Source organism: Pectinophora gossypiella, chromosome 24 (genome assembly GCF_024362695.1).
Source record: "Pectinophora gossypiella chromosome 24, ilPecGoss1.1, whole genome shotgun sequence".
Lineage (NCBI taxonomy): Eukaryota > Metazoa > Arthropoda > Insecta > Lepidoptera > Gelechiidae > Pectinophora > Pectinophora gossypiella.
In genome coordinates, this window is record NC_065427.1 from 9,089,599 (window position 1) to 9,117,593 (window position 27,995).

The window sequence follows — 27,995 nt, forward strand, 5'->3', positions numbered from 1 at the left end:
TCTACAATAAGTCACGTCAGAAAAAAAAGGAGTTTCGTTGTTGGAGGTGTCAGTCAATATCAAAATTCAATAACATAAGCTGAAACCTGGGAAGTCCAGTTGGAAGACTTGACTCTCACTGTAAGCTCGCAGGTTCGAATCCAGCACGATCCGAAATTGGTTTTAGAATTCATGTTTGGACCTTCTTCTATCGTGTGCGTTGTGAGGTGGATTACCAACCTCATCAACCCTGGTGTCAGGGTTATTATTGAGCCGCCAAAGGCTCCTGACATGGCTCATGTAACGACTACTTACTTACAACAGTAAGTAGTAGCCGGGACCAACGGCTTAACGTGCCTTCCGAAGCACGGAGGTGAAGGAAAACGTCGTGATGAAACCTACATACCCGAGAAATGCGTTTCGGAGATGAGTATTAAGCTGGTATTCCCTTCGCGGGTCGGAAGGTCTGTCAGACCAGGTATACACCTCTGCCTACCCATTCGGGGATACAGGCGTGAAGCGATTTTACTAGGTGTTTTGATTGATTGTGTCGTGCGATTAACGAAATAGCTCATGAAAATCCGGACACAGATTTGCTCTGCTCGACACTGTTGCATCCCGTGATCATGGCACTTGCAACAGTGTCGAAATATCGGGAGTCTCATATCCCCATTTAAACGCGGTAAGAACGCGTAAACTTAAAACAAATTTATATTATTTATTATACATGTTCGTTGGCGGAATTCACTAATATTAGTCTAAAGTATTTTAGTAAATAGATTGCATACAATGTGATTTGGATTATTAATGACTATGTATATCTGAAACAAATAAATAAATAATAAATGTTATTGGCTGACTGATGATATTAAATTGATGAAGAATTGATTGATATCTTGTTAAATGTAGACGTAGAATAGTATAATGTACTACTCTGACAGTGTTGTCATCATTATCAGATAAAATCTTACTACTAAAAGTACCAAGTAGTAGTGTAGTCACTATTTAAAGTTACTTACTTTGCGGGATTTGTTTGCAGAAAGCTCGGTGAGGCGCGGGTACTTAGGTCATCTTGCGATGGATGTACCTCTGACTACCCCAATTGGGATGTAGTCGTCAGCTAGTTTTGTAATTTTGCGGGTAGTTGTAAGCTGACCGAAATATGCCTAGCAACGTAGGTCGCGAGACATCCTAATTCTGGCGCGTATCACAGCACATCCTCTCTTCCGTAGGGGACCAAATTGTCAACCAACCAGCCCATAAATTCTTTCACGGTCTGACAGTTGCCCCGTTCGCGCGTTCACATGCCAGCTTCCCTGCAATGCGAGCGAAAAGCACATTCGCGTCCAAGCATGTGGTTAGGACACACGCTGTCAAACTTGCCGCCATTTTCCTTCTGACAGTTGCCGGGACGTTCGGATAGGCGCGCGAACACTTCTAAATTCAAATTTTAAAACAAAAGTTGAAAAAAGTAAAAGTTTACAATTAAATTCGGTGTGTGTTGACGATGTTATTGCAAAAGTGGCCAGTGTCTAGTGAGTGTGTGTTATGCTTTTAATTGCTGTAAGTGGTTTTTTTTTCGTTTGTGAATGTGGATTTTCAGCTGGTTTTTGTAGGTGATTATTTTTTGAGATAGGTGCTCAGTAATCAATAACCTAATGGGCATTCCACAATATAGATTATAAAGTTTGAATTGGAATTTGGTGGTAAAATTCTACCCTTTTTTTCAACGTTTAGGAAGACTTTTGTTTGAGTAGGATTTAGTTAAACTCTTAACGCGTGTGTCCTTTTCTTTTTCGGCTGATAAGAAAATGACAGGTATAACTTAAAATAAAATAAGATACGACTACGGGAATTAGCACGAATAAGGTGTTTCTACTTATAACAATACACAGACAGGCCTAAACCAATGATTGTCGAATTTGTTTTCGAATTCATGTTGGGATCATAAATGATTATCACGTGCTCAGCGGTGAAGGAAATCATCGTGAGGAAACCCACATTCCTGAGAAACGCCTTTTCGGAGGTATGTGACGTAACTTGTATTAGGCTGGTTTTCCCTTCGCGGGTTGCAAGGTTAGACAGGCAGTCGCTTCTGTAAAAAACCGGACCTGTCAAATCTTCAGGTTAGGTAAGCGGACCCTGTGAAAAACGGGATAATGCTAGTGAGATGATGATACCTTTATAACATTAGGCCTTTGTTCCTGGGCTACCAGCCCAAACACCTCCACCAACCTACATCTGTGCGCGTGACATCTGACGCCCAAACGATTGAAGACTAAAGTAAGACCGAGGGGGCGTGAGGTAAACCTAGCTCGGCCGCTGGTGGGGAGCGGAGAGTTGCCGTTCTATACGTAGTACTATTCCTTATTCTATGCACGCATGCTCAGTTAATTTTACCCCGAAAACTCCCAAACAGGAAATTACATCAATTTTGGAAACACCCAACTATGGCCATCGATCTTAAAGTTCCGTACAACTTTGAGTTTGTCGAAAATTTGGGAAGTTTGGCGAAATTATGCTATCTGTCCTGAAGGTTTGGAGCGTTGGATTGGGTATACATGCATACATATATAAACTCACGCTTATTTCCCGCCGGGGTTAGCAGAGACTATGGAATTCCTAATGACTTTGAAATTGACTTTGGAATTCTTTACTTAAGAGTCTTTTTGTAATTTTTTTTTTATTTTGGTGCAATAAAGTGTATTTGTATTGTATTGTAATTCCATTGCCTTCGATCCTGAGACTTTTCTCTTGCTTCCTTCATTCATCAATCGTTCCATACACGCCGGTTCAGAGTAGATCGTACTGAACCTTTTCTAAGGACATCTCCAATTTGTTCAATGTACGTCCTTCTAGGTCTTCCTCTGCCTTAGCTTTATATACTGTTTTCGTAATCCTATTATCCTTCATCCGCTGGGAATACATAATATAGCATAACTAATATTGTATTGCACACACGGGAAATACAAAACAAAAGAGAAATACAAAGAGTATAATAGGCGTTATCGTTAGGCAGCAATATCTACCAGACAACCACACATACATATTGTTAGATAGAATTGAACCGATATAATTAAAGCACATAATAACGGGTTCTTACCGCGTTTAAATGGGGATATGAGAATCCCGATATTTCGACACTGTTGCAAGTGCCATGAACCCAAGTGTGTGTTGAAGTGGGTAAGAACCCGTTATTATATGCTTTAATTATGATAATAACAGCGTTAACTTAAAACAATGTTTGAACCGATATGTTGAATTCCCCATTCACCTCTTGTCGCTATCGGCCCACTAGGGTCGATTTTAATTCTTTCAAATGTAATTCTCTCAGACGACGCCCTGAGCCGAAGTTCGCGACCAGCCGGGCACCCGGGCCGGGCCGGCCAGCCGGGCACTCAGGCCTGTTGTCTTAAGAGCCATCAGCGCTTCCCTTTTCTCCAGCAAAGAAGTGAATGAGCTGTAGTAGTTTTAGGCGGATGAGACGTTCGTTATGTAAAAATTGATGATTCAAAGTGTAACTATGTTACCTACTGAATAAAGATATTTTTGAATTTGAATTTGAATGCCATATAATACAGGTTGTTAGTGACATTGTAACGTAAACTTTGATGGGTGATTCAGGCAATGATTCTGAGTTAATATCAAGCGGAATTTTCCGTCGCAAATTATGGAACTGGAAATATATATAAAAAACATTATTGTTCATCATGAATTTTCTCAGAGGAAATTCCACTTTGTATCAACTCAGAATCACGGTCTGGATCATCCCCTTGTGATGTTGATGATGTTGTGTGTCACAAACACCCATATGTACTTGAATGCTACCTTTAAGTACTTGAACGGGGTGTAAGTGACATCGTAACGAATACTGAGTTGGCCACGCTTTCGGCATTGTCAGTGGCTTCGTGAAGGTCTTTCATAGTGCAGGTGTTAGGGCACTTAGGACAGTACAAAAGGTGAACCATAGTTTGTGGTGATACTCCACACTCGCACTCATCGCAACCATCAACCAGGATCCCCACCTGCAGAGATTATCCTTGCTGCGACCAACCCAACACTAACCCAATTCTGATTTCTGATTTCGTCAGGAACCAATAGCCAACCAACCTCATAGTATGCAAATAAAGAATATTGAATATTGGAAATAGAAAAGTGTCCAATCCACAAGCAAACTGATGCAGTTCAAATTCACAAACGATTGCAAGTCGCAATGAATTGTATCTAATAGGATAATAGTCGGTTGTCGCGTTATAATCGTAGGATCGATTCATACGAACGATGCAAGCAGTTATTCTATTAAGCAGAGTAATATAGGCACTGCAGTCATAGATTAAGGAATAATACTACAGAACGGCAACTCCGAACCCCACCAGCGGCTGAGCTAGGTCTAAGGTCTGAAGGCACGTTAAGCTGTTGGTCTCGGTTATTACTTATTCTTATACACCACTGTAGGTGACATATTTAGACAGAGCATATTTCAACGGCCAATGGTTTTACCTCCGTGGTCCAGTGGTTTGTGCGTTGGGTTCACGATCAGGAGGTCTCGGGTTCAAATTCCGGTGGGGATATATCAAAAGAAACGCTTTGTGATCCCTAGTTTGGTTAGGATATTATAGGCTGACCACCTGATTGACCGAAAGTAAGGTGATCCGCGCTTCGGAAATCGGAAGGCACGTTAAGCCGTTGGTCCCGGTTATTACTTATTGATGTAAGTATGTAGTCGTTACATAAGCCATGTCAGGCGCCTTTGGCGGCTCAATAATAACCTTGACACCAGGGTTGATGAGGTTGGTAATCTATCTCATAACCCACACGATAAGAAGACCTACAAAAAACATAAATTTTATAATCATGACAACTAATGGTTCATAATTTCACCACTGTTTACAAATAATTCGCTGGGCTCAGTGACTTTAATAAAAATAAATAACAAAAATATGTAATAATAAAAATGTTTATTTCTTTATCACACAATTTTTATGATGATGACCCCGATTCCTGCAGACACCTCCTAATTTCACTTCAAGTTATACCTGTAATTTTCTTATCCCCCGAAAAGGAAAGGGACGGATGATTCACAGCTCTTAATTTTAGGAAGAATGAGTAAACAACTGAATAACCCGGGCGAATCAAAAAGATATCTCGCTGGTATGCAAACCGTTTGACGTGTGCTGATATTCGCCAATGTAAAATTTTTAGACGGTTGTTTTAAATATGTGCTTAAAATTGACGTGTGTTCCATAAATATGCTTGTCGATTACCCGTCCCTTTCTTTTCGGCGGATAAGAAAATGACAGGTATAACTTAAAATAAAATTAGATGGTGTGTGGTATTAGAAGACTGCTCTTCTTTAACAACATGTACACCTTTTTAGGGTTCCGTAGCCTAATGGGAAAAAATGGAACCCTTATAGATTCGTCATGTCTGTCCGTCCGTCCGTCCGTATGTCACAGCCACTTTTCTCCGAAACTATAATAGCTATACTGTTGAAACTTAATAAATATGTGTTTTCTGTGAACCGCATTAAGATGTTTACGCAATGATAGAAAAAAAAACAATACATTTTGGGGGCAAAAATTTTTTTTTCATCAAACCCATACGTGTGGGGTATCTATGGATAGGTCTTCCAAAATGGTATTGAGGTTTCTAATATCATTTGTTTCTAAACAGAAAAGTTTGCGCGAGAGACACTTCCAAAGTGGTAAAATGTGTGTCCCCCCCCCTGTAACTTCTAAAATAAGAGGAGGATAAAACTAAAAAAATATATAATACATGATGTAGATTAGCATGCAAACTACCAACGAAAATTGGTTTGAACCAGATCTAGTAAGTAGTTTTTTTTTAAATCGTAAACCGTAATTTACTTTCATAGTTAAAACATCAAAAGTTACTACGAACTAAAAAAAAACTTTTATATTATGTTACTTGCTGTTACGGAACCCTTCGTGGGCGAGTCCGACTCGCACTTGGCCGCTTTTTTACTTAAGTATATAGTAATGTGAGTATATAATTTAGCTTATGAGCTTATTAAGAATATCAGGTGTCTGTGTGTGTGTATGTGTTTGTGTGTGTGTGTGTGTGTGTGTGAGTGTGTGTGTAATTAGCTCTACGACGCTGCCTTGGGATCGGAAGCTGCTATATGATCTTTCCCCCAAAAAGTGACTGAACTTTTGCTCTTTGATTCTACATACATTTCAATGTGTTTATCGAAAAATAACATTTTGCACGCGCGGGGTCGATATCTGATTTTCAGTTACACAGTGAATGTGTTAAACGGGGCGGATACATTCAATTCCACTGTATGACATTGCTTGTCAACAGCAATCACAGAGACAAATGGTGGTTCCTTTGTGAAATATGACGTGGTTATTACTCATACATATCTACATATTATGTCGAATGCCAGATCATAGAATTGAAAAAAAAGGAGACATGGAGGCCGCCCAAATTGTACTGTATTCATGTGTTATGTCATCAAACGTGATACTGGCAGAATTGTGACCACACAGAAGCCATTCATCAAGAATTGAATTGAATTGTGTTATGTCTGATTGCTGAAATTTTAGTTTTGTGCAATAAAGTATAGATTTGATTTGAGACATGTAATATCGTGTCATGAAAGGTTCGCCATTTGCCATGTATCCAGTTAAGAGTTTTTGTAATTATTTGTTTTTATTTTGGTGCAATAAAGTATAATTGTTTGTTTGTTTGTTCAATGGCTGTAAGCTTGAAAAATGTTGCATCTTATCTATTCCTCTATTTAAGAATGGTCTGATGATTGTTTGTGATGAACCAAGGAGGTCCCTGTTGCTCTATGCTCTATGTTTGTGATGCTTACTTATTGTTTTCCTGGTCCATATACTGCGCTTTATACTCACACTGTTACGCATTGTATTTATATTGTACACAAGGAAGGGACTAGTATCTGAGATACAGGCTCGGCCTAGTTCAGATACTAGTGAACACTAGACTAAGTTTATAATGCGTTACTTATACTAAGAAATTATGTCTGAACCTTGTTTTAAGTAAAATAAAGTTTTATTTATTTTTATTTATTTATTTATTTTATTCCCATAAGGCTCATCATCATCTCCCTAGCATCATCCCGTTTCTCACAGCGTCCGCTTACCTAACCAGAAGATTTGACAGGTCCGGTTTTTTACAGAAGCGACTGCCTGTCTGACCTTTCAACCCGCGAAGGGAAAACCAGCCCAATACAGGTTAGGTCACACACCTCCGAAAATGCATTTTTTAGGAATGTGGGTTTTGTCTCGATGTTTTTCCTTCACCGTTGAGCAAGATCTAATATATTTATTCCCATAAGGCTATCAATAAAAAAAAACAGCAACATTTTCGTGTGTATGTAAACAGGCACAGAGCCTCGTAAAATCCCTTGCAAATTATAGCCATGACTACCGTAATCCTGTGTTATGGTGTAGTGTTGCCAAGAATGTGCAAAAAAGCAGGATAAAGGTTATTTTTTTTGTTCTGTCAAAATACGAACAAAAACACGCGGCAAGCATGTTAGCGGAAAAAGAAACTTATCCATTTCGACAAAATTTATTGAATCGATCGATAATTATGTCACGATGCGCATGTTAGCTCGGTGGCGCAGCGGTAAACGCGCTCGGTTTCCGATTGTTGAAGTAAAGCAACTTTCGCAGAGGCCGGTCATAGGATGGGTGACCACAAAAAAAGTTTTCATCTCGAGCTCCTCCGTGCTTCGGAAGGCACGTTAAGCCGTTGGTCCCCGGCATTAGCAGTCGTTAATAACCACCAATCCGCACTGGGCCCGCGTGGTGGTTTAAGGCCCGATCTCCCTATCCATCCATAGGGAAGGCCCGTGCCTCAGCAGTGGGGACGTTAATGGGCTGGTGATGATGATGATGATGCGCATGTTAGGCCTGCTGAAAAATCCATCTGCGGCGAATCTACAATAAGTCACTTCACAAAAAAAAAAAATTGGTACGGCTGATTGGTCTTAAGACATCGGACCTGAGGGTGCCCGGTTGGGCGCGAACCTCGGATCAGGGCGTTGTCTGAGAGAATTACGTATATTTGAAATAATTAATCGACTCTATGACGACTCCCCCATGTGACGACCTCCGTGGTCCAGTGGTTGAGCGTTGCTGGGCTCACGACCCAAAGGTCCCGGGTTCGCGTCCCGGTGGGGACATATCACAAAAATTACTTTGTGGTCCCTGACATTACTGGCTGATCACTAGATTGTCCGAAAGTAAGATAATCCGTGCTTCGGAAGCCACGTTAAGCCGTTAGTCCCTACTGATGTAAGCAAGTAGTCGTTACATGAGCCATGTCAGGGGCCTTTGGCGGCTCAATAGTAACCCTGACACCAGGGTTGATGAGGTTGGTACTCCTCACAACCCACACGATAGAAGAAGAAGATCGACCCTAGCGGGCCGATAGTGACAAGCGGCGAATGAGGGATTCAACATATTCGTTTCAATTTTACATAACAGTATGTACGTGTGGTTGCCTGGTTGTTGGTAGGGTTGGCAGAGGAAGACCTAGGTCGTACATTGACCAAATTGGAGATGTCCTTAGAAAAGGTTTAGTACGATCTACTCTGAACCGGCGTGCGTGTGTGAAACGATTGATGAATGTGGAGGAAGCAAGAGAAGTGTGTCGGGATCGAATCTGTTAAATAGATAACTATATAGCTTATTGTATGAATGTAAATACTGTACGTGTTCGACGGCACAAATTCGAACCTTATTCAGGATCCCTCGCGGAGGGTCCCTGGCTTTGACGCCAAGCGAAAAATCTGGACCCGACTGAACCGGTGTAGGACCAAACACGGAAAGTCAAACCATCGCCTACATCAATGGGGCTTAAAGGAGTCGCCACACTGTGAATGTGGTCACCCGGATCAAACCATATCTCACATAGTGAACGAGTGGCCTCTACACCGGTTCCCAGGTGGTATAGCCGAGCTGCATTATGTGACGGATGCGGCAGAGACTTGGTTAGGGGAGCTTCAGCTGGATAAATGATCTACGCAGGATATTTTATTTTTGTCTGCCATATGCAATAATAAATACTGACCACTTAACAAATGTTATGCTTCAAAGTTGCTGTGCCTTAGCAGGGCGTCACAAAGTACCTACCATATCCTGTATACCACCTATTTAAAACTGTGACTTGCAATAAATGAATATGATCTGAGGAGCTCGGTAGCGCAGCGGTAAACGCGCTCGGTCTGCGATTGTTGAAGTTAAGCAACTTTCGCAAAGGCCGGTCGTAGGATGACGACCACAAAAAAAAATCGTCGTCTTGTGTATTGTAACCTGCAGGGCGATTAAATATCGACTATCATGCAAGAAGATCCCTCTTTATCACAGGAACGATAAAAACCTTAGCTTTGTATGCAGTATCTTATGAAAAGTAATGATAAAATTGCAGCTTATCACATAAAATATACATTGGTAAAGTGGCTACTTTCGCAAAGGCCGGTCATAGGATGGGTGACCACAAAAAAATAAAGTTTTCATCTCGAGCTCCTCCGTGCTTCGGAAGGCACGTTAAGCCGTTGGTCCCGGCTGCATTAGCAGTCGTTAATAACCATCAATCCGCACTGGGCCCGCGTGATGGTTTAAGGCCCGATCTCCCTATCCATCCATAGGGAAAGCCCGTGCCCCAGCAGGGGACGTTAATGGGCTGATGATGATCTCTTCCAGCGTAAAGGTGTGCATAATGTTCAATAATTCTTTTCCATTGTTACAGATACAATACTAGCTGTGTTCACGATCTAGTCCAACCATTAAAACAAAAATGTTGATACAGTTTCCCTAACTACAAGCATAGTGAAGGAAAGAGACAAGAGATCGGTAGTCGAGGATTAGAACGGGATAGAAGAGGACAGAGAGATGGACACAAAGAACGATGCACGTACAGACGACATCGAATTAAGCGCGCAGGGGACAAGCAACAAACCGTGAGTTTATAATAATAATATGAGTTTATTATATTCGTATCTGGGGGAGGCCTATGCCCAGCAGTGGGCGTCGTACGGCTGATGATGATGATATTCGTCGCTGGGATGGCAAAATGACGTAAGTGCCAAAAGACTTTTTACACATTTTGTGGCTTACTTTGCTAACTGGTGCATCTGTAATGTTTTGCTAAAATGATTTGTGTCTTATTGACAATTGCACGTAAGTCCAACTTCGAGAAAGAGATCTCTCGTCGGATCCAACTCGGATGGGCAGCGTTCGGGAAGCTGCGGAATATCTTCTCGTCCAAAATACCTCAGTGTCTCAAGACGAAAGTCTTTGACCAGTGCGTGTTGCCAGTGATGACCTACGGCAGTGAGACGTGGCCGCTTACTATGGGTCTCGTGAGGAGGCTCGGTGTCGCTCAGCGGGCAATGGAGAGAGCTATGCTCGGTATTTCCCTGCTCGATCGAATCAGAAATGAGGAGATCCGCAGGAGAACTAAAGTCACCGACATAGCTCGAAGAATTGCAAAGCTGAAGTGGCAGTGGGCAGGACACATAGCGAGGAGAACCGATGGCCGATGGGGCGGAAAGGTTCTGGAATGGCGACCACGTGTCGGACGACGCTCAGTGGGTAGGCCCGCTACAAGGTGGACCGACGATCTGGTGAAGGTCGCGGGAAGCCGCTGGATGCGGGCAGCGCAGGACCGATCGTCGTGGAGATCCTTGGGGGAGGCCTATGCCCAGCAGTGGGCGTCATACGGCTGATGATGATGATGATGATGACAATTGCACAAGATGTAAATAAGTTTCGCCAAAAATTGCGGATACGTCAGTTCGCGACATCAGCGGCTATATATTGTTTTTTTCATTTTCCATATCAGCATACATATCATAACATGGACTGCTATTTTAGGAGATATTTTGGCACTTACGCAATTTTGCTTTTTCACTGAAGATTATTTTCATATTAATTTTGATGTTGACTTTTCATTATTTGTGGACGGGCGTGAGTTTTTCTATTATGTATATCCTCTTACTTCAGAGATAGAAATGATAGGATTCTTTGTTTGTATTCAACGGAATTAAAGGTGTACTTACTTATGAGACATAAGATCATTTATCAGAAAACCTCATCATCATCAATTTAAGAGCCACGCTCTTGTCAGAAAAGCTAAGTTGATAAAAACCATGTTTGAAGTTAAAAACTCTGTTTCAGCGCCGTATCTACAAAATCGGACCTCCCCGAGCGAGGGTCATGGGCGAGCAAGCTGGACTTCATTCTGTCTGTGATCGGCTTGGCTATCGGCCTTGGCAATGTCTGGCGCTTCCCCTACCTCTGCTACAAGAATGGCGGCGGGGCCTTCCTCATTCCTTACTTCCTTACCCTCTTCCTCGCTGGCATTCCCATGTTCTTCATGGAGTTGGCCATGGGTCAGATGCTTACCATCGGCGGATTGGGCGTGTTCAAGATCGCGCCGATATTTAAGGGTAAGTCTTTTGTATGTGTCTTCATCTTTTTATGTCCAGGGGCCGTAGATATTCGTAACGATTACGAAAAACGACAGTGTTATTGAATAAAAAGTATGACTGACATAAGGTGACATGCCCCAACCTATACACATAGACAGCATTCGCTGCGTCTATTGCCCGAAGCCGTCGATATAAATCGCAAGGCGCGCGACACGGTTTGCGTGCAAACTCTTCAGGAGGCTTATTATCGTCGAGAAAGCTACAATCTATCTATCTAGTAGCTTTCTTATTAGTAGTTTTATTCCATTTATAAATAACTGATGAAATAATAAACAACATGCAAAAACAAAGAAAAAATTAAATCGAAAAAATCTGACTCTGACGGGACTTGAAACCGCTCTTGTCAAGCCGGGACGAGCGTGTTAACCATTACACCATCGGGTCGATGAGAAATTATTCGATCATCATTCATCATTAAGCCATCGTTTGTGAGTTTCCCTAAACACGGATGAGTGCTACTTATATAAACAAAATTACAAAAACTTCGAATCATTTATAAATAGAACTGTAGAATTGAACTTGCATTTACAAAGCGCTGCAACATTTTATCGTAAAAGACGAAAGTTAATTACTGGAAGATCCAATTTCTGTGTGAAACTAAATTCCACTTGCACTATTCACCATTTTCGTGCAACGTATAATAATAATTTAAGTTTCCCTCCAGAGAGTTCATTGACTGAATACTTACTATATGCATGACCACACCCGTTTCAGGGTAATGCACTTATCTACCCTATTGTGTAAAGAGCCACAGCGTACATAATATGAACGTTTCAGCTTAATAGCAAACAGTTAAGTACTATCTCAAAACTAAGCAGAAAATCCACTCAACGTTAAATTACAAAATTTCCACGTTCATGAAATCTGCAAAAGTATTTTTAAAACAATTTGAAAATCGCCGGGCGGTATCATGGAATGCCACAATGGGTCTAACCCGGATCATAATTGCGGTTTCTAGAAATGAAAGAGGGTTTTGTCCCGTCTAAAGCCTTTGACATCGTTGTCCTCCGTAAACGTATTCTGTTGACAAATTTTGCAGATTAGAATCACTATTCAAAATTTATTCGTTCAAGTTAAAAAGCGGGCGTTCCTCAGGGATTGATGTTTGACCCACTTTTCTAAATAAACTTTTAACGATCATATCGATTTTTAATAAACTCTCTCTGTAGGCGATGTTTCCTTTATTATTATTTTACGACATGAATAAAAATTACAGTTCATTGTTTGTTTTAATGTGAAATTATATTTACGTTTAAAGTAGTTACCCATTATAGACAGCGGCACGGCTCACCACATCACGTTGGTCTAACAGAAAGCTCGGTGAGGCGTGGGTACTTAGTTCATCTTGCGATGGATATATTTCTGACTAGCCCAATTGGGATATAGTTGTGAGCTTATGTTAAGTTGTATAGAGGTAAAATATAGTTAAACCTCGTAGTTTATAGTTATATCTTATACCTACTTACTGAGATATTTCGGGGTTAAAGGAAAAATAAGTATTGCGTTTATTTTTATTAAGGTAATTTCGCGTCCATTATTACCTTCTTGCCGGTAAACTTTGCGGCTAAAGACGCTTACCTAGCAAATTCACAGTCTTTTTCACATTGGATCGGGCGATGTTTACTAATACCTCCTGAGTCTAGGAGCTATCTATAAAAGAAAGACTCTAGATATATTTCTTTAGTTTCTTTTTCATTATCAAGGTATCGGGTATGCCGCAGCGGTGATGTCATGTTGGATGAATGTCTACTACATCGTTATCCTTGCTTGGGCCATCTTCTACTTCTTCATGTCCATGAGATCTGGTAAGTAGAAAAAAACTTCCTTCTGTCCCATTCATTAATCATTCTAAATTCATACCAGTAACAACCAAATCCCCATTTATTTATTTTATTTATTTACTTATTTAAAAAAGTACAACCACATCACACATATTGAGCTTATTCCATAACTTAACTAGGTATTCTGACTGATATTACCGGGTGAGAGCCTTCAGCGCTCCCCATTTGTCCGGCCAAGTAGTTAATGCCATCTGCGGCAAATCTACAATAAGTCACGTCAAAAAAAAAAAAAAAAAAGACTGATATGTGAAACAATAACGGTGTACATAGCACTCACAATGCATAAACTAATTTACAAATTTAACAGTAGCAGAAAGGTAATTAAACTTAATTAAACTAAACTAAATCAAAACATACAAATAAACTTTGGTGGTAGACTTAAAATATTAACTCAAAAAGTGTCGAATAATTTTAGACCTGAAACTGTGTAACTTGTCATGAAATATGTCCACATCAATTCCAGCATTAATATTATTATACTCCTTAAGCATCCTCACAGTTGGTGACTGTTGGCCCAAATTTGTTCTACAAAAGGGCGTGTAAAATAACCTACTAATTTTATTCCGGGGATATCTTGAGGGAACAGAAACATTTATTATCCTCCCATAATATTCTCTCTTACTTTTTTATCAATGTTACATTTCGTTCTACTCACTTTCCTATAAGTATACATTTTCTATCTTTAGCGTCATCAATAATATATAGCGTCATCAATATCAATAGCGTTGCGTTTGTTATCGTCAGCTTTAACCTATTTTTATTTATTTTATTTTTAATACACACGAGCAATTTCCTACTGGAACTAGGCTGAGGCCACGAAAGATCACTTACTGTGGTTTGACACACCATACGACCACGGCTATCTCCTAAGCATCACTATTCGGAAGAATTTCAGATAAATATATTCTTGTGCCATACTTTTTAGAGCGCGATTTTTCCGTGGACGGCGTCATAGCATTCTCTCGTTGTGGAAACGTCACAGCATTTTGCTGAGATAATGATCATTTTTGAAATATATGGTTTAAATTCATTAACAGCAATTTAAACCCTGACCCTTTTTTTGTAATAACCCTGACAGCAGGGTTGATGAGGTTGGTCATCCAACTCACAACCCACACGAGAGAAGAAGAATTTATTATGCACAATCCTCTGTGCCGTGTACTTACATCACTACATAGTATAAAACAAAGTCGGTTTTTCTGTCCCTATATCCCTATGTATGCTTAAATCTTTAAAACTACGCAACGGACTTTGATGCGGTTTTTTAAAATAGATAGACTGATTCCAGAGGAAGGTTTATAAGTATAATAACATCCATTAAATAGTGGAGAAATACTGTTATTTTAGAGGTTTTTCATGTGATGTTGTAAATAATTTCATTTTTTCCACAGCATTGCACCCGAGCGAAGCCGGGGCGGGTCGCTAGTCTAAAATAAACGACTTTCTCTTTGTCTAATAGAAAGTCTTCCCTTTTTTATCATTCCAGTGGTTCCGTGGGGATCCTGCGACAATTACTGGAACACAGCGGCGTGTGTCAACCCTTACGACCGTAAGAATCTCAATTGCTGGGTTGCCTCCAACATGACCACGTTCTGCAACCTGAATGGCAAGAATATCAGCAAGACTGCCCTCTCCGACCCCGTCAAGGAGTTTTGGGAGTGAGTATTCTTCTTCTTTTGTACCCAGTTCTAGTACCTTTTTGTCGTGAAGAAACCCACATTCCCGTGAAATGCGTTTCGTATTGGGCTGGCTTTCCCATCGCGGGTTGGAAGGTCAGACAAACAGTTGCTTTTGTAAAAAAACTGGATCTGTGGTGTGTTAGGTTAGGGGACCCTATGAAAGAAAATGGGATAACGTTAGGGAGATTATGATGTAGGCTTTACAAGAGTCACCAAAACCCACAACCCACAAAAGGGAAGAACCTATTTGATTTTCACTATTTTGAGCTATGTATGCATATTTTGAGATTTGTTTTCAATTTCGATTCAACGGCCTCCGTGGTCCAGTGGTTGAGCGTCGGGCTCACGATCCGGAGTTCCCGGGATCGAATACCGGTGGGGATATATCACAAAAATCACTTTGTGGTCCCTACTTTGGTTAGGACATTACAGGCTGATCACCTGATTGTCCAAAAAGTAAGATGGTCCGTGCTTCGGAAGGCACGTTAAGCCGTTGGTCACGGTTAATACATACTGATGTAAGTAAGTCAAGACATGAGCCATGTCAGGGGCCTTTGGCGGCTCAATAATGACCCTGACACCAGGGTTGATGAGGTTGGTAATTCACCTCACAACCCACGCGATGGAAGAATTTCGATTATTTGTTCATTATTTAGGTGTACATTTTGTCATTAACGCCAAACCGTCTCACGTCTCGGCAAGCGATCACAGTAGGGTAGGCTTTCATTGATTATTCATGAACCTTCCAGTGCCTTTGACTTGTTTACATCGGGATGTTGTTTACTTGTTTATGGTGACAGCGAACAAGAATAATAATATGAACGTCTGTATCCCTGAAAGGGAAGGCATAGCTGTATAGTATATGCATACTCGCACTCTTCGCCAGCTATGTTTAAGTCTAATATGGGATGAGCATTTTGCCATTAACCAGGCACAAATCTTGGAAACCACGAGATATCAATTATCTATGAACATCCAAACCAAACCACTACAGGTTAGGTCACATACCTCCGGAATACATTTCTCGTGAATGTGCTGCTCTTAACGATGATTTTCTTCACCGCACGTGATAATCATATAAGATCCAAATACTAATGAATTCGAAAACCAATTTGAATATTTGGTTTAGGCCAGTGCTGGTATCTGATCCTCGCAGTGAGAGTCAAGTCTTCTTCCAACTCGGCTATCACGGTTACTTAGAATACTTAAATAAAAAAAGTCACGTCAAAATACACATTATTGCAATTAATGTCTTGAGATGCCAAGCCGTCTAGATTTCTAACGGTATTACAATGTAACAGAGTGTTAGTGGCATAGTAATGATTTTAAGAGGTGATTCAGAATGAGCTGAATCATCCTCCTCAGTATTCATGAGGACGTCACTTACACCCTCTTCAACTAGGCGCGGGTACGTATGGGTGTTAGTGCCACCGTAACGAAAACTTTTGGGAATGTTTCAGACCATGATTCTGAGTTGATATCAAGTGGGACTTTAGGAAATTTTGAGTTACTTATTTTTTTAAAAATTTTTCAGCGTTATCTTTTTCGACGGAAAATTCCACTTGATAACAACTCTAAATCATGGTTTGAATCATCCATTAAAGTTTTCGTTACGACATCACTAACATCCTGTATATCTTCAAATTCTGACGCTCCTTTCACCTCTCCAGACGCCGAGCGCTTCAGATCTCCAGCGGCATCGAGAACATCGGCAACATCCGCTGGGAGCTGGCTGGCACGCTGCTGCTGGTGTGGGTCCTCTGCTACTTCTGCATCTGGAAAGGTGTCAGGTGGACCGGCAAAGTTGTCTATTTCACCGCGCTCTTCCCTTACTTCTTGCTGACCGTGCTGCTTATCAGAGGTACGTTTCCAAATCAGGAGTATATTAAAAACTATTCTAGGGCTGCTTCAAAAGTATGAAAAGAATGACCTTGACAGATTTTTTCCTTGCTTAAGGAAACTCTTTGTGAATCTTTTAAAATAGCTAAATCCTTTAAAATCCCTTTAAAAACCCTTAAAATAGGTAAGGTCATCCTTGTGATAAATTCAAATCTACTTACTTACATGTTACTGTAGATATTTGGTCCAAGACTTTCCGCCCAACCAGTGGTGTACCAGGTTCCTTGAAAGTTTTGAACGGAAAACACTTTTTGCTATCTTATTTATGAATTTCATTCAAGAAAAACGTGCAAGTCAGTCATTTTATCACGATTTTCTATGTCACAGTGTGCTTTTTAATACAATTTCTTTAGTAATTTCTTGATTTGACGTTTAGTAAAAAGTAATTGATTTGACTAGTTAGAAACTAGCTTATTTCGCTTGGACATGATGGTGGTTTACTGGTTAACACACTCATTCCAGCATGTCACCGTTTAGATTTTATCATTACGGTTCCTTGAAGTTGACAGAAATCAGCTTTTGTGATTTTTATTAAAAATAAGTTACAAGTTGGAAGTATAAGTGTTTATTTCCTTTTGGTGGTTGCCTGGAAGAAATTGCTCTAGAGCAATAATGCCGTCCAAATTGTACTGTATTCATGTGTTATGTCTGATTGTTTAAATGTAGTTCTGTGCAATAAAGTATATTTGATTTGATTTGATAAAAAATTTGAAAACTTGCTTTTATAGTAAATTCGCTTGAATTGTCCCTAATAGTACTTTATACTTGACGAAAAAATGGTCACCTATTTTTATGGTCACCACTCTAACATATTCTTTCTCTTCCTCACAGGAATCACCTTACCCGGAGCGTTGGAAGGCATTAAGTTCTACGTGATGCCTAACATGTCCAAGCTGATGGAATCTGAGGTGTGGATCGATGCTGTCACCCAGATCTTCTTCTCCTATGGTCTGGGTCTCGGCACCCTTGTTGCTTTGGGCAGCTACAACAAGTTCACCAACAATGTTTACAAGTAAGTTAGGTTTCTTTTCATCACGAGCAAAATACACATGCATAAATTCACGCCTTTTTCCTGGGATAAGCAGAGACCATGGAATTTAATTTGCTTCGATCCTGTTACACTTCTCTTGCTTCCTGCATATTCATCAATCACAAACATAGCTCATGATTATATCCCAATTGGAGAAGTCAGAGGTACATCCATCACTAATTAAAAAAAATAGATGAACAATAAAAATTAGATGAACTAAGTACAGTCATGAGCAATATCATATACCTACTTTAGAACCCTGTCGCGCTATCATATTTGACATATAACGAGACTTACGGTTTAATTTGTCAAAACAGTTAATGTGACATGGATTCAAAGTGTATACATATTTGTACTCGTGACCGTACCCACTCCTCACCGATCTTTCTGTTAGATCAACGTGATAGGTACTGAGCCGGATCGTCGTCTGTAACGGTCGACCCAACTGTGTTAGTAAAGGCCTTTGACGGCTCAGTAATAACCCTGATACCAGGGTTAACGCAGTTGTTACTCCACCTCACAGCCCACACGATAGAAGAAGATTGTCGCGAAGCGATTTTTCATTTTTTACGTAACGAACGTCTCATCCGCTGCGGCTTCTCACAACCTCTAGCCGGAGAAAATAAGCTGCAAGAAAAACCTCGGCATAGGGCCCTAGACGTTCTTTTAAAAATAAAACTTAAGTAAGTACTTATTATAATGATATGTATTCTTTCCGCAGAGACGCATTGATAGTGTGTTCAGTGAACTCAAGTACTTCGATGTTCGCCGGGTTCGTGATCTTCTCTGTGGTCGGGTTTATGGCACACGAGCAGCAGAGACCAGTCGCTGAAGTAGCTGCTTCTGGTAAGTAAATAAAAGATTCAGTCACTGAGTAAGTAAAGTATACGTAATTGGGTACATACAGAGTGTTAGTGACATCGTAACGAATATTGAGGGGGATGTTTCTGGCCATGATTCTGAGTTGATATATATATATATATAATATATTAGCCAAGCCAAGTAGTTAATGCCATCTGCGGCAAATCTACAATAAGTCACGTCAAAATATATATATATTTTGACGTGACCATGCCATAATCACGGAACGACTGATATATACAGGGTGTTAGTGACATCGTAACGAAAACTTTGAGGGATGATTTAGGCCATGATTCTGAGTTGATATCAAGTGGAATTTTCCGTCGCAAAAGTATGGAATGGAAAATAATTTAAGAAAACACAAAAATTTTCATGAATTTTCCGACAGGAAATTCCACTTATTATCAACTCAGAATCATGGTCTGAATCATCCCCCTCAGTATTCGTTATGGTGTCACTAACACCCATACCTACTTGTATGGCTACCTGTATGTACTGGTACGGGGTGTAATTTACATCGTAACGAGTTAATATCAAGTGGAATTTTTGATCGCAAAAGTATAGAATTGAAAATAATTAAAAAAATAATTAAAAAAATCATGAATTTTGCGACGGAAAATTCCACTTGATTTTAACTTACAATCATGGTCTGAATCATCCCCCTCAGTATTCGTTACGATGTCACTAACATCCAGTATATATATGGCACTTGCAACAGTGTCAAAAAATCGGGAGTCTCATATTCTTACTTTAAACGCGGTAAGAACCCGTTATAATGTGTTTTTAATTATGGCAAGTCAAAGTTCTTAAGCCTCAATGGATAGATAAACAACATTTTGTAACATATTACGATTTTTTAAGTACCTTTATGCATATTTCTATGCAATATTATAAACTAATTTAAATATTCATTGGCCCTGATACCTGCAGACACCTCTTAATTTGATTTTGTCATACATACCTGTCATTTTCCTATCTAAAAACGAAAGTGACGGATGACTGACAGCTTTTAATTTTAAAATGATTGAATGAATAACCCGGGCGAATCAAGTAAGCATCGCTGATATTTAACCCGTTTGAGGTGTCAATTTAGTTCTGTCTTGTGATTGGCCAATGCAATAACATTTTTTTTTGCCTAAAATTGACGTGTGTTCCATAAATGTTATGCCTGTCGATTGCACGTTCCTCTTCTTTTCGGCGGATGAGAAAATGACAGGTAAGTATACTTAAAATTGAGGAGCTTGGTGGCGCCGCGGTTAACGCGCTCGGTCTGCGATTGTTGAAGTTAAGCAACTTTCGCAAAGGCCGGTCATAGGATGGGTGACCACAAAAAAAGTTTTCATCTCGAGCTCCTCCGTGCTTCGGAAGACACGTTAAGCCGTTGGTCCCGGGTGCATTAGCAGTCGTCAATAACCACCAATCCGCACTGGGCCCGCATGGTAGTTTAAGGCCCGACCTCCCTATCCAACCATAGGGAAGGCCCGTCCAGCAGTGGGGACGTTAATGGGCTGATGATGATGATACTTAAAATTAACTTGGAAGAAGAAGAAGACTGGAATCAGCACCAGCATCTACTTCAATGATCTCCACGTTGTCCTTCCACAGGGCCTGGTCTAGCCTTCTTGGCTTACCCTTCAGCCGTGCTCCAGCTGCCCGGCGCTCCACTCTGGTCCTGCCTGTTCTTCTTCATGCTTCTCCTCATCGGGTTGGACAGCCAGTTCTGCACCATGGAAGGCTTCATCACTGCCGTTATTGACGAGTGGCCCAAACTGCTGAGACGGCGGAAGGAGATCTTCATTGCTATCACTTGCATCATATCGTACTTGGTTGGGCTGTCTTGCATATCTGAGGTGAGTGGTATAAGAAATAAAACTAAGTTTAATCATACTTTTTAGAGCACGATTTTCCTTAGTCGTGTTTAAGTGTTTATACCTGACTGCGATGAAACAAAAAGGAAAGATACGTGTTTTTTAACTTATATTTTTATTTAAAATACAATACAAATACACTTTATTGCACCAAAATAAGAAGAAATAGTTACAAAAAGACTCATTTAAGTACTTACTTAAATATATGTATAAATAGCTTTATTTAAGTACTTATGTTATATTCGGGTTTCATTTATTAAAATAACGTACTTCCATTATGTAAGATTTGAAGATAAAAACTTTCATGTCCTAGGGCATGAACTAGGACATTTTTATTTATTCAATTGATATCCTCTCGAGGGCGCCATATTGAATTTAGCGTGACGTCATATATCACTAAACCACCGGACAATCAAGACGCTTCTAATGACACCTTATGTGTTAAATTCTGACAGGTGGTTTAGAAGTTAGGAGGGAACAGACGTGCACACATACACACATAGCGGTCAATCAAACACATAACCCTCGTTTTTGTTTCGCCACAGTCGGGTAAAAATAAAGAGCTATACACCAAAGATGCTAGCGGTTCACGTATGGCAGTGGCTTTCAGCGTTAATAGTTAGGGTTCAAGGGGGTTAAAAAGGCAAACAATTAATGTAAAAAGCAATATTGCAATTTGACACTTGCGCATATTTTAGTAAGTGCACAATGTTAATAAACAAATCAATGTCAATGTTAGTAAGTAGTCGTTACATGATCCATGTCAGGGGCCTTTGGTGGCTCAATAACAACCTTGACACCGGGGTTGATGAAGTTGGTAATTCACCTCAACCCACGCGATAGAAGAAGAATGTTAATAAATGTCAAATAGCAATATTGCTTTTTTAGCAGGTTTGTCATTAAAATACCACAAAGTATCAGACATATCTTTATGTACAATAATTAGTATTGTAATTTATTAGCTCAAGTTTAACTTCATATTCTTTTATTAAAACCCTGTTTTAGTAATTTTTGCATCGTTTTCATACGTCTGTTTCAGATGATTTATGACTATCATTGTCGCGATTTGATGCATTTTTTTCACAAAAAATATTCTCACTAAAATTCTTTATCAAGTCGTAAGTTAGTATTTTATTTTAGTTAACAGCCTCCGTGATCTAGTGGTTAGAGCGTTAGGCTCACGATCTGGAGGTCCGGGTTCGATTCCCGATGGGGACATTACGAAATCACTTTGTGAGACTGTCCTTTGTTTGGTAAGGACTTTTCAGGATTGAATCACCTGATTGTCAGAAAAAGTAAGATGATTCCGTGCTTCGGAGGGCACGTTAAGCCGTTGGTCCCGGCTATTAGCCGTAAAAACACCACCAACCCGCATTAGAGCCGCGTAGTGGAGTATACTCCATACCCCCTCCGGTTGATTGAGGGGAGGCCTGTGTCCAGCGGTGAGTATGTACGTTACATTCTTCACTATATCGTCTTCTTTATCATCCAGGGCGGAATGTACGTGTTCCAAATCCTGGACTCGTACGCGGTGTCTGGCTTCTGTCTGCTGTTCCTCATCTTCTTCGAGTGTGTCTCAATATCGTGGGCGTTCGGCGTCAACCGCTTCTACGACGGCATCAAGGAGATGATCGGTTACTACCCAACCATCTGGTGGAAGTTCTGCTGGGTCGGATTCACACCTGCTATTTGCATCGTAAGTTTGTACAAATATTTTTTCGTTTAGATTTTTTTTTTATTTATTTTCTTTATATCCTTAATATAAATACATAGTTTGAACGATGCCGTTAAACCACAGAGGTTTGTCTCGGCACCTATTCGTCGCATTAAAACAGTGCGCTGTCGTACCGAGTAGGCATAAATGCCAATCAATGCGGCGTACCTCGTATACGATCATTTCGTGCTTCGGAATCCGTCTGATCATGACCTATGCGGTGTTCGTTTTTGCTAAGGCGAATCCCTCTCATATCCATCGCTTACAGATGATACAAAATCGTTTCATGCGAAAAACCACGGGTACCCCGTGAAAAAACGAAAATCTGCACCTACACCTAGGTTTCCCAACTATTGATACCGACCCCGCCGGCGTGGTCGACGATTTTCTTCATTCAGCGCTTAACGCTATCGACTCAACAGGGTCAATTAATTCTTTCAAATATTATTCTCTCAGAGGACGCCCTGAGCAGAGGTTCGCCCTCAGGCCTGTTGTCTTAAATTTTGTGCCGGGTGAGAGCCCTCAGCGCTCCCCATTTGTCCGGCCAAGTAGTTAATGCCATTTGTGGCAAATCTACGAAAAAAAACGTGCTTCTGAAGGCACGTTAAGTCAATCCGAGTATTAACCCTAATACGTATAGTCTTATAGTGGAAACCATGTAAGCGCCTTTCTGAGAAATCTCATTTGGATTTGGATTTTCTTCAGCAAGACACCGATTTCCTTCATTCCGGTAAAATTGAGACCACAAACCTTGACCTGAATTGAATCTAGCTTGTCTATTGCGAGGTTTGTTTTAAATTACATTAAATTGTCATCATCTTCTCCATAGCTTTATGCCGTGTTCTCGGAATCCGATTACCTAACCTGAAGATTTGACAGGTCCAGTTTTTTTACAGAAGCGACTGCCTGTCTGATCTTCCAATCCGCGTAGGGTAAACTAGCTTAATACAGGTTAGGTCACATACCTCCGAAACGCATTTCTCGGGAATTGCGGTTTCCTCACGATGTTTTCCTTCACCGCTGAGCACGTGATAATCATCTATGTTCGGAAACAAATTCGAAAATCAATGTTCCACATTCGAATGTGATTTTTTCAATAAGGCCCTTACGTTATTTATCAATATAAGGTGATAACATACTTATTTTCCTTTCAGAGCGTATTCATCTTCAACTTGGTTCAGTGGACCCCGATCAAGTACATGAACTATGAGTATCCGTGGTGGTCGCATGTGTTCGGATGGTTCACCGCCCTGTCTTCAATGTTGTGCATTCCTGGCTACATGATCTACTTGTGGCGAGTCACCCCTGGGACCAGACAGGAGGTAAGTTTTAGTTTTTATGGGACTAGCATTATGCGTGTGTTCTATTTTATCTACTGATTTATCACCTTTATTTACTTCTTCTATATCGCCCTTATCGCTGTTTGGGTTCATAGCAGTACTTGTGTTATTTTTCTCCAACCATTAGCATCAGCCGTCACTTACACATCTCTTACATGATTCTGGTACTTACTACTTTTGCCGAGCGATCGTAGATAGACTATTGATGGTTGACCTTAAAAATCTTTCTGACTATTGCAAGCACTATTGGCACTATTGAGAGTAGTTTTTTTTGTTATGGCAAGGAATAGTCCTTGCCTTGCGCTACTATTTTTTTTTGGTCTTTTATTTACTTAAGGGCTTTTAACAAAATTTGTTATGCCAGCCCCATCGATCAAGACTGACTAAAACTGATAAAAAACATATTTAATTCATGCTCCCACCCACAACAACCTAAGATATGATGCTGTTGTGTTGTGCATAAAACTGCGCTACTATTGCTAGTATTGAAAGAAAGAAAGAATCATCTATTATTTAGGACACCACAGACACGGATTACATATACCTATATTATACATTATAATGACATCACATCAAAAGACAAATAACGCACACATGTATTTTCTATATAGAAATATGGAAAACGAACACAGAAACTTATACCTAAATTAAAAGTGATGTCATTTCGGCTTACCCATGTGTAGTGGATGGTGTCCCGAATAAAAGGTCCTCACTCAGTTTACGCCATGGTGTGAGCCGCGACGCTGGTCTACACATGGTCTACTTCTGACTATTGCAAGGACTATCGACAGCATTGCTGTGCAACGATAGTATTGGTTTAAAAGAGTTATCGATAGCCATATATTTATAGTGGATATTTATAGTGGCTTTTCGATAGGCGACACTAGCACTTCCCTTTATTCGTCTGTTTATTTTATTTTTCGTGTTTAAGGGTTGTATTAATAAACTAACCTCAGCTTCGAGACTGCTCTCAAGATCGTGTCAATGTGACAGTTCTCATATAAGAACAGGGACTTGAGCATGGTCTTGAGTCTCAGCTGAGATTCGTTTATTAATACCACCCTATGACATATCCTTTACGACTTGTCATCCGCGTGTTTTTTTTTTATTACGTGCATGTTATTGTTTTCGAGAATGGATTCCATTTCAATTCAAATGCCTGCAAAATGATTGTTACTTCATTCATCTGTTCTTTAAAAGCCGCATTCTAAGATGTTCACTTCATTCTTCCTCCACTCGACTCGGCCTCAGCTGAAGATTTGGGTATATTATTTTGACATTTACGTCCTCGATTCGAGGATTTTATTCACTGGAGTCGGGTATATCATGCTGCCAACACAATAATTCTAAATTAATGACGTCATGTCTTACTGGAGTAAGCTCGCGTTAAGGTTGAGGCGCCATCTAAGTGTACTAATTTCGAGCTGAGTTTCGAGGAAGACCTTGAGGTTGGCTAAACTGACGAAGGAGTTGAGTTTGAATTTGAATTTGAAGGTTGCAGTTAACTCTCTATCTGTATCTCTCCTTCCGAGAAACTGTGAAAGGCATACTTACAATACAAGGAATAAAAATAAAATTGTTGTTCAAAATTCGAGATTAAGTAAATTAAATTCATCTTTTTTGGGGTTATGTATACGTTTTTACAATAAAATACCAGATAATATTTTAAATTTGTCAGAGAATAAATTTAAAGCTCACGTGAAGCTTACTTTATGTAAAAAAGCTTATTATAAGATTAATGATTACCTAAATGATAAACATGTCTGGTATTAAAATGTGTTCCTCTAATTATTAAATAACTTGTAATGTACCCTCATTGATTTAAAAGATGTGTTGCTGTTGCAGTTTCTTGTCATTTCTTCTCCTCAGCCATAACACCTTGCGAAATGACGTAAATTCAAAATGTTACATTGACCTTCAACAAGTTTATCCATGATAATTATGTTGAATAAATGATTCTGATTCTGATTCTGAACATCTTAGAATACAGGTGCAATAATGGCAGGACGTTTTCTTCAGTTTTCGTTTTTCCATTCTTCTTGTTGTTTCCAGTAAGTACCTGTTTACTTTATGATTGGACGTTTATTTGCTTGCAGTAATTTAAGTAGACTTCATTTCAATGTCCAATGAGGGACTTTTCAGTTCCTCAAAAACAATATAGGTGGCGCTGTAAAGATTTTCCTTTGACCTTCTACTTTCATAGATAACAGACGTATGCATCTTTCATCTTTGTCTTCGGGTATAAATGATGACCCTTTTTATTACCGAGGCACAATTACATCTTCCACCCACTATTATTCTGATCAAAAACAGAGAAGAAATATAGGTAGCAATATAATAATAATTCTTTGGCGGCGTGGGTGTGCTGCCGCCAAAGGATGTTTTCGGGGTACCGAACTGAACATAGCACCCCGCTAGCCACAAGTTGGTAGTGTGACTAGGGATAGACGATCCAACAGTGTTGGTTGTGTTGGAAGTTGTATATATGCGTCTTGCTGTGTAAACTTCGATATCGCGTTTCACGACTGCTTGAAGACTGCATTATTGAATGTGGCGCCATCTGTTGCATGTGAGCGGAACTAGGTGGCCAACTAGTTGAGTCCGTCACAATTCTATGTATAATTTGATCCAAATATCAAGCAACAATATTTTTATATAATATAATGCTTCTTTTTTATGTAGTATTTTTGAATAATAATGTACCCGAGTAATGAGAAAATAGGTAATTATCACGTTAAATCTCGACAGCGCCATCTATATTATTTTTAGGGAACGTAGCATGGAAAGTCCCTCAATAGCATGGTTCTTAAATGTCGCTTGTAATAAATTGCTCTATTGTAATATGATTGCCTATTTTTTATTCGTGTTCTGTCATTTCAAAGTATATAATTATTTCCGATACTTGATAATAAAATGATTGGTACACATGTACGTCTGTAGAAATTGCTACCTTAGCAATAAGGTCATCTTTGGTACGTTTGTTTAATTTGTATTTCTATGTCGTATGTTACTTCCGTGCAATAAATAGTTGGGTAGTTTCCTAAGTCAAAGATAAATTATAAAATTCTGATTCCTACATATGTAATATAAAGATAGATCTAAAGGTGACAAAAACGTTTTCTTTTTCTATTCAACATATTTTATGAATTTAAATAAAGAAACATGCAATAATAAATGCGAGATTTTGTCACATTATTATTATTTGTTTATTTATTAAAAATAAGTACAGTACTTAATACATTTTTTTACAATTGACGGTGCAACAAAAACCAACTTTGGTTTGTCAGTACACCGACATTCACGCATTTCTATGACGTCACGCGTTGCTTTTTCATACATTTTCCATGGTAATTTCGTGTTTTGTCGTTTAGTAAAAAGTAACTGATGTGACTAGTTGGAAACTACCCTATTGTGTACAGTCATGAGCAATATCATGTACCCACTTTAGAACCCTGTCGCACTATCGTATTTGACATTTAACGAGACTTACTTACTTAATTTGTCAAAAAAGTTAATGTGACATGGTTTCAAAGTGTATACAAACTCGTACTTGTGACTGTATATTGCATAATATATTGAAATAATTCATTAATGTTTGATTTTTTGCAGAAATTCAATACAATAGTCCGTATCCCTGAAGACGTGCCGACATTGAGGACTAAAATGCAAGCAGAAGAACTGGCTAAACACGGCACTAAAGCCTAAACAAACATTTAGGCTAGTTTAGGTCCAGACCTAAACTTTATCTAGACAAACCTAGATCTCAGGAAGATGAGAGAACTCAAATTTGGATCGAGAATGCTGTTTTGTATGATTAATATTTAAAATATAACATTAATACGCATATATGTTATCTATATTTGCATATTCCCGGTCCTAGGTCGGTGAATATATAAGTATATTAAATTATGCATATGATCCATTGATGCAAAGAATATTGTAGTTTTTTAAATATTAATTATGCAAGTACAAAGGAATGTTCTAGAACAAAAATTCTAAAAGCATCACGCACAACTTTTTTTATTCTTTGTGCCAATGTAGTGTGCCAAAGATGAAATATATTATGCCAATATATACTCTTAGAGTTCGATATTATATGTCGTAGTCAAAATTTAACTAGTTGGCTGAACATTTATTCGCTATTTAGTTAAATACAGTATATTAACACCTGTGTTCAGAGTTCATAAATGAATCAATTCCGTAAATTGCGTGCTTGTACAAATATTAACAATAATATTATAACGTTTTATGGCATAATTTCACAAGGCATTTACCGGAAAACTTATTTAAAAA

The 27,995-nt window shown here is 39.4% G+C and overlaps 1 protein-coding gene across 1 annotated transcript; it reads left to right on the plus strand.

Moving 5' to 3' along the window:
- Nucleotides 1-1,352: 1,352 nt before the first annotated feature.
- LOC126377729 (sodium- and chloride-dependent GABA transporter 1) lies at nt 1,353-27,959 on the plus strand. The gene is made up of 12 exons (XM_050025531.1): nt 1,353-1,542; nt 9,727-9,937; nt 11,157-11,428; nt 13,174-13,275; nt 14,798-14,969; nt 16,661-16,851; nt 17,721-17,901; nt 18,641-18,765; nt 20,386-20,630; nt 22,141-22,344; nt 23,517-23,684; nt 27,312-27,959. The coding sequence occupies exons 2-12, from the start codon at nt 9,870-9,872 to the stop codon at nt 27,405-27,407; spliced, it is 1,824 nt and encodes a 607-aa protein (XP_049881488.1). The 5' UTR covers nt 1,353-1,542; nt 9,727-9,869; the 3' UTR covers nt 27,408-27,959.
- Nucleotides 27,960-27,995: the final 36 nt, after the last annotated feature.

Excerpts from the sequence above, each read along its gene's own strand:
- LOC126377729 (XM_050025531.1), top strand. The coding sequence starts at position 9,870 with ATGGACACAAAGAACGATGCACGTACAGACGACATCGAATTAAGCGCG. Across the intron at positions 17,902-18,640 it reads TTCACCAACAATGTTTACAA|AGACGCATTGATAGTGTGTT; the intron begins GTAAGTTAGGTT and ends TTCTTTCCGCAG. Across the intron at positions 18,766-20,385 it reads CGCTGAAGTAGCTGCTTCTG|GGCCTGGTCTAGCCTTCTTG; the intron begins GTAAGTAAATAA and ends GTCCTTCCACAG.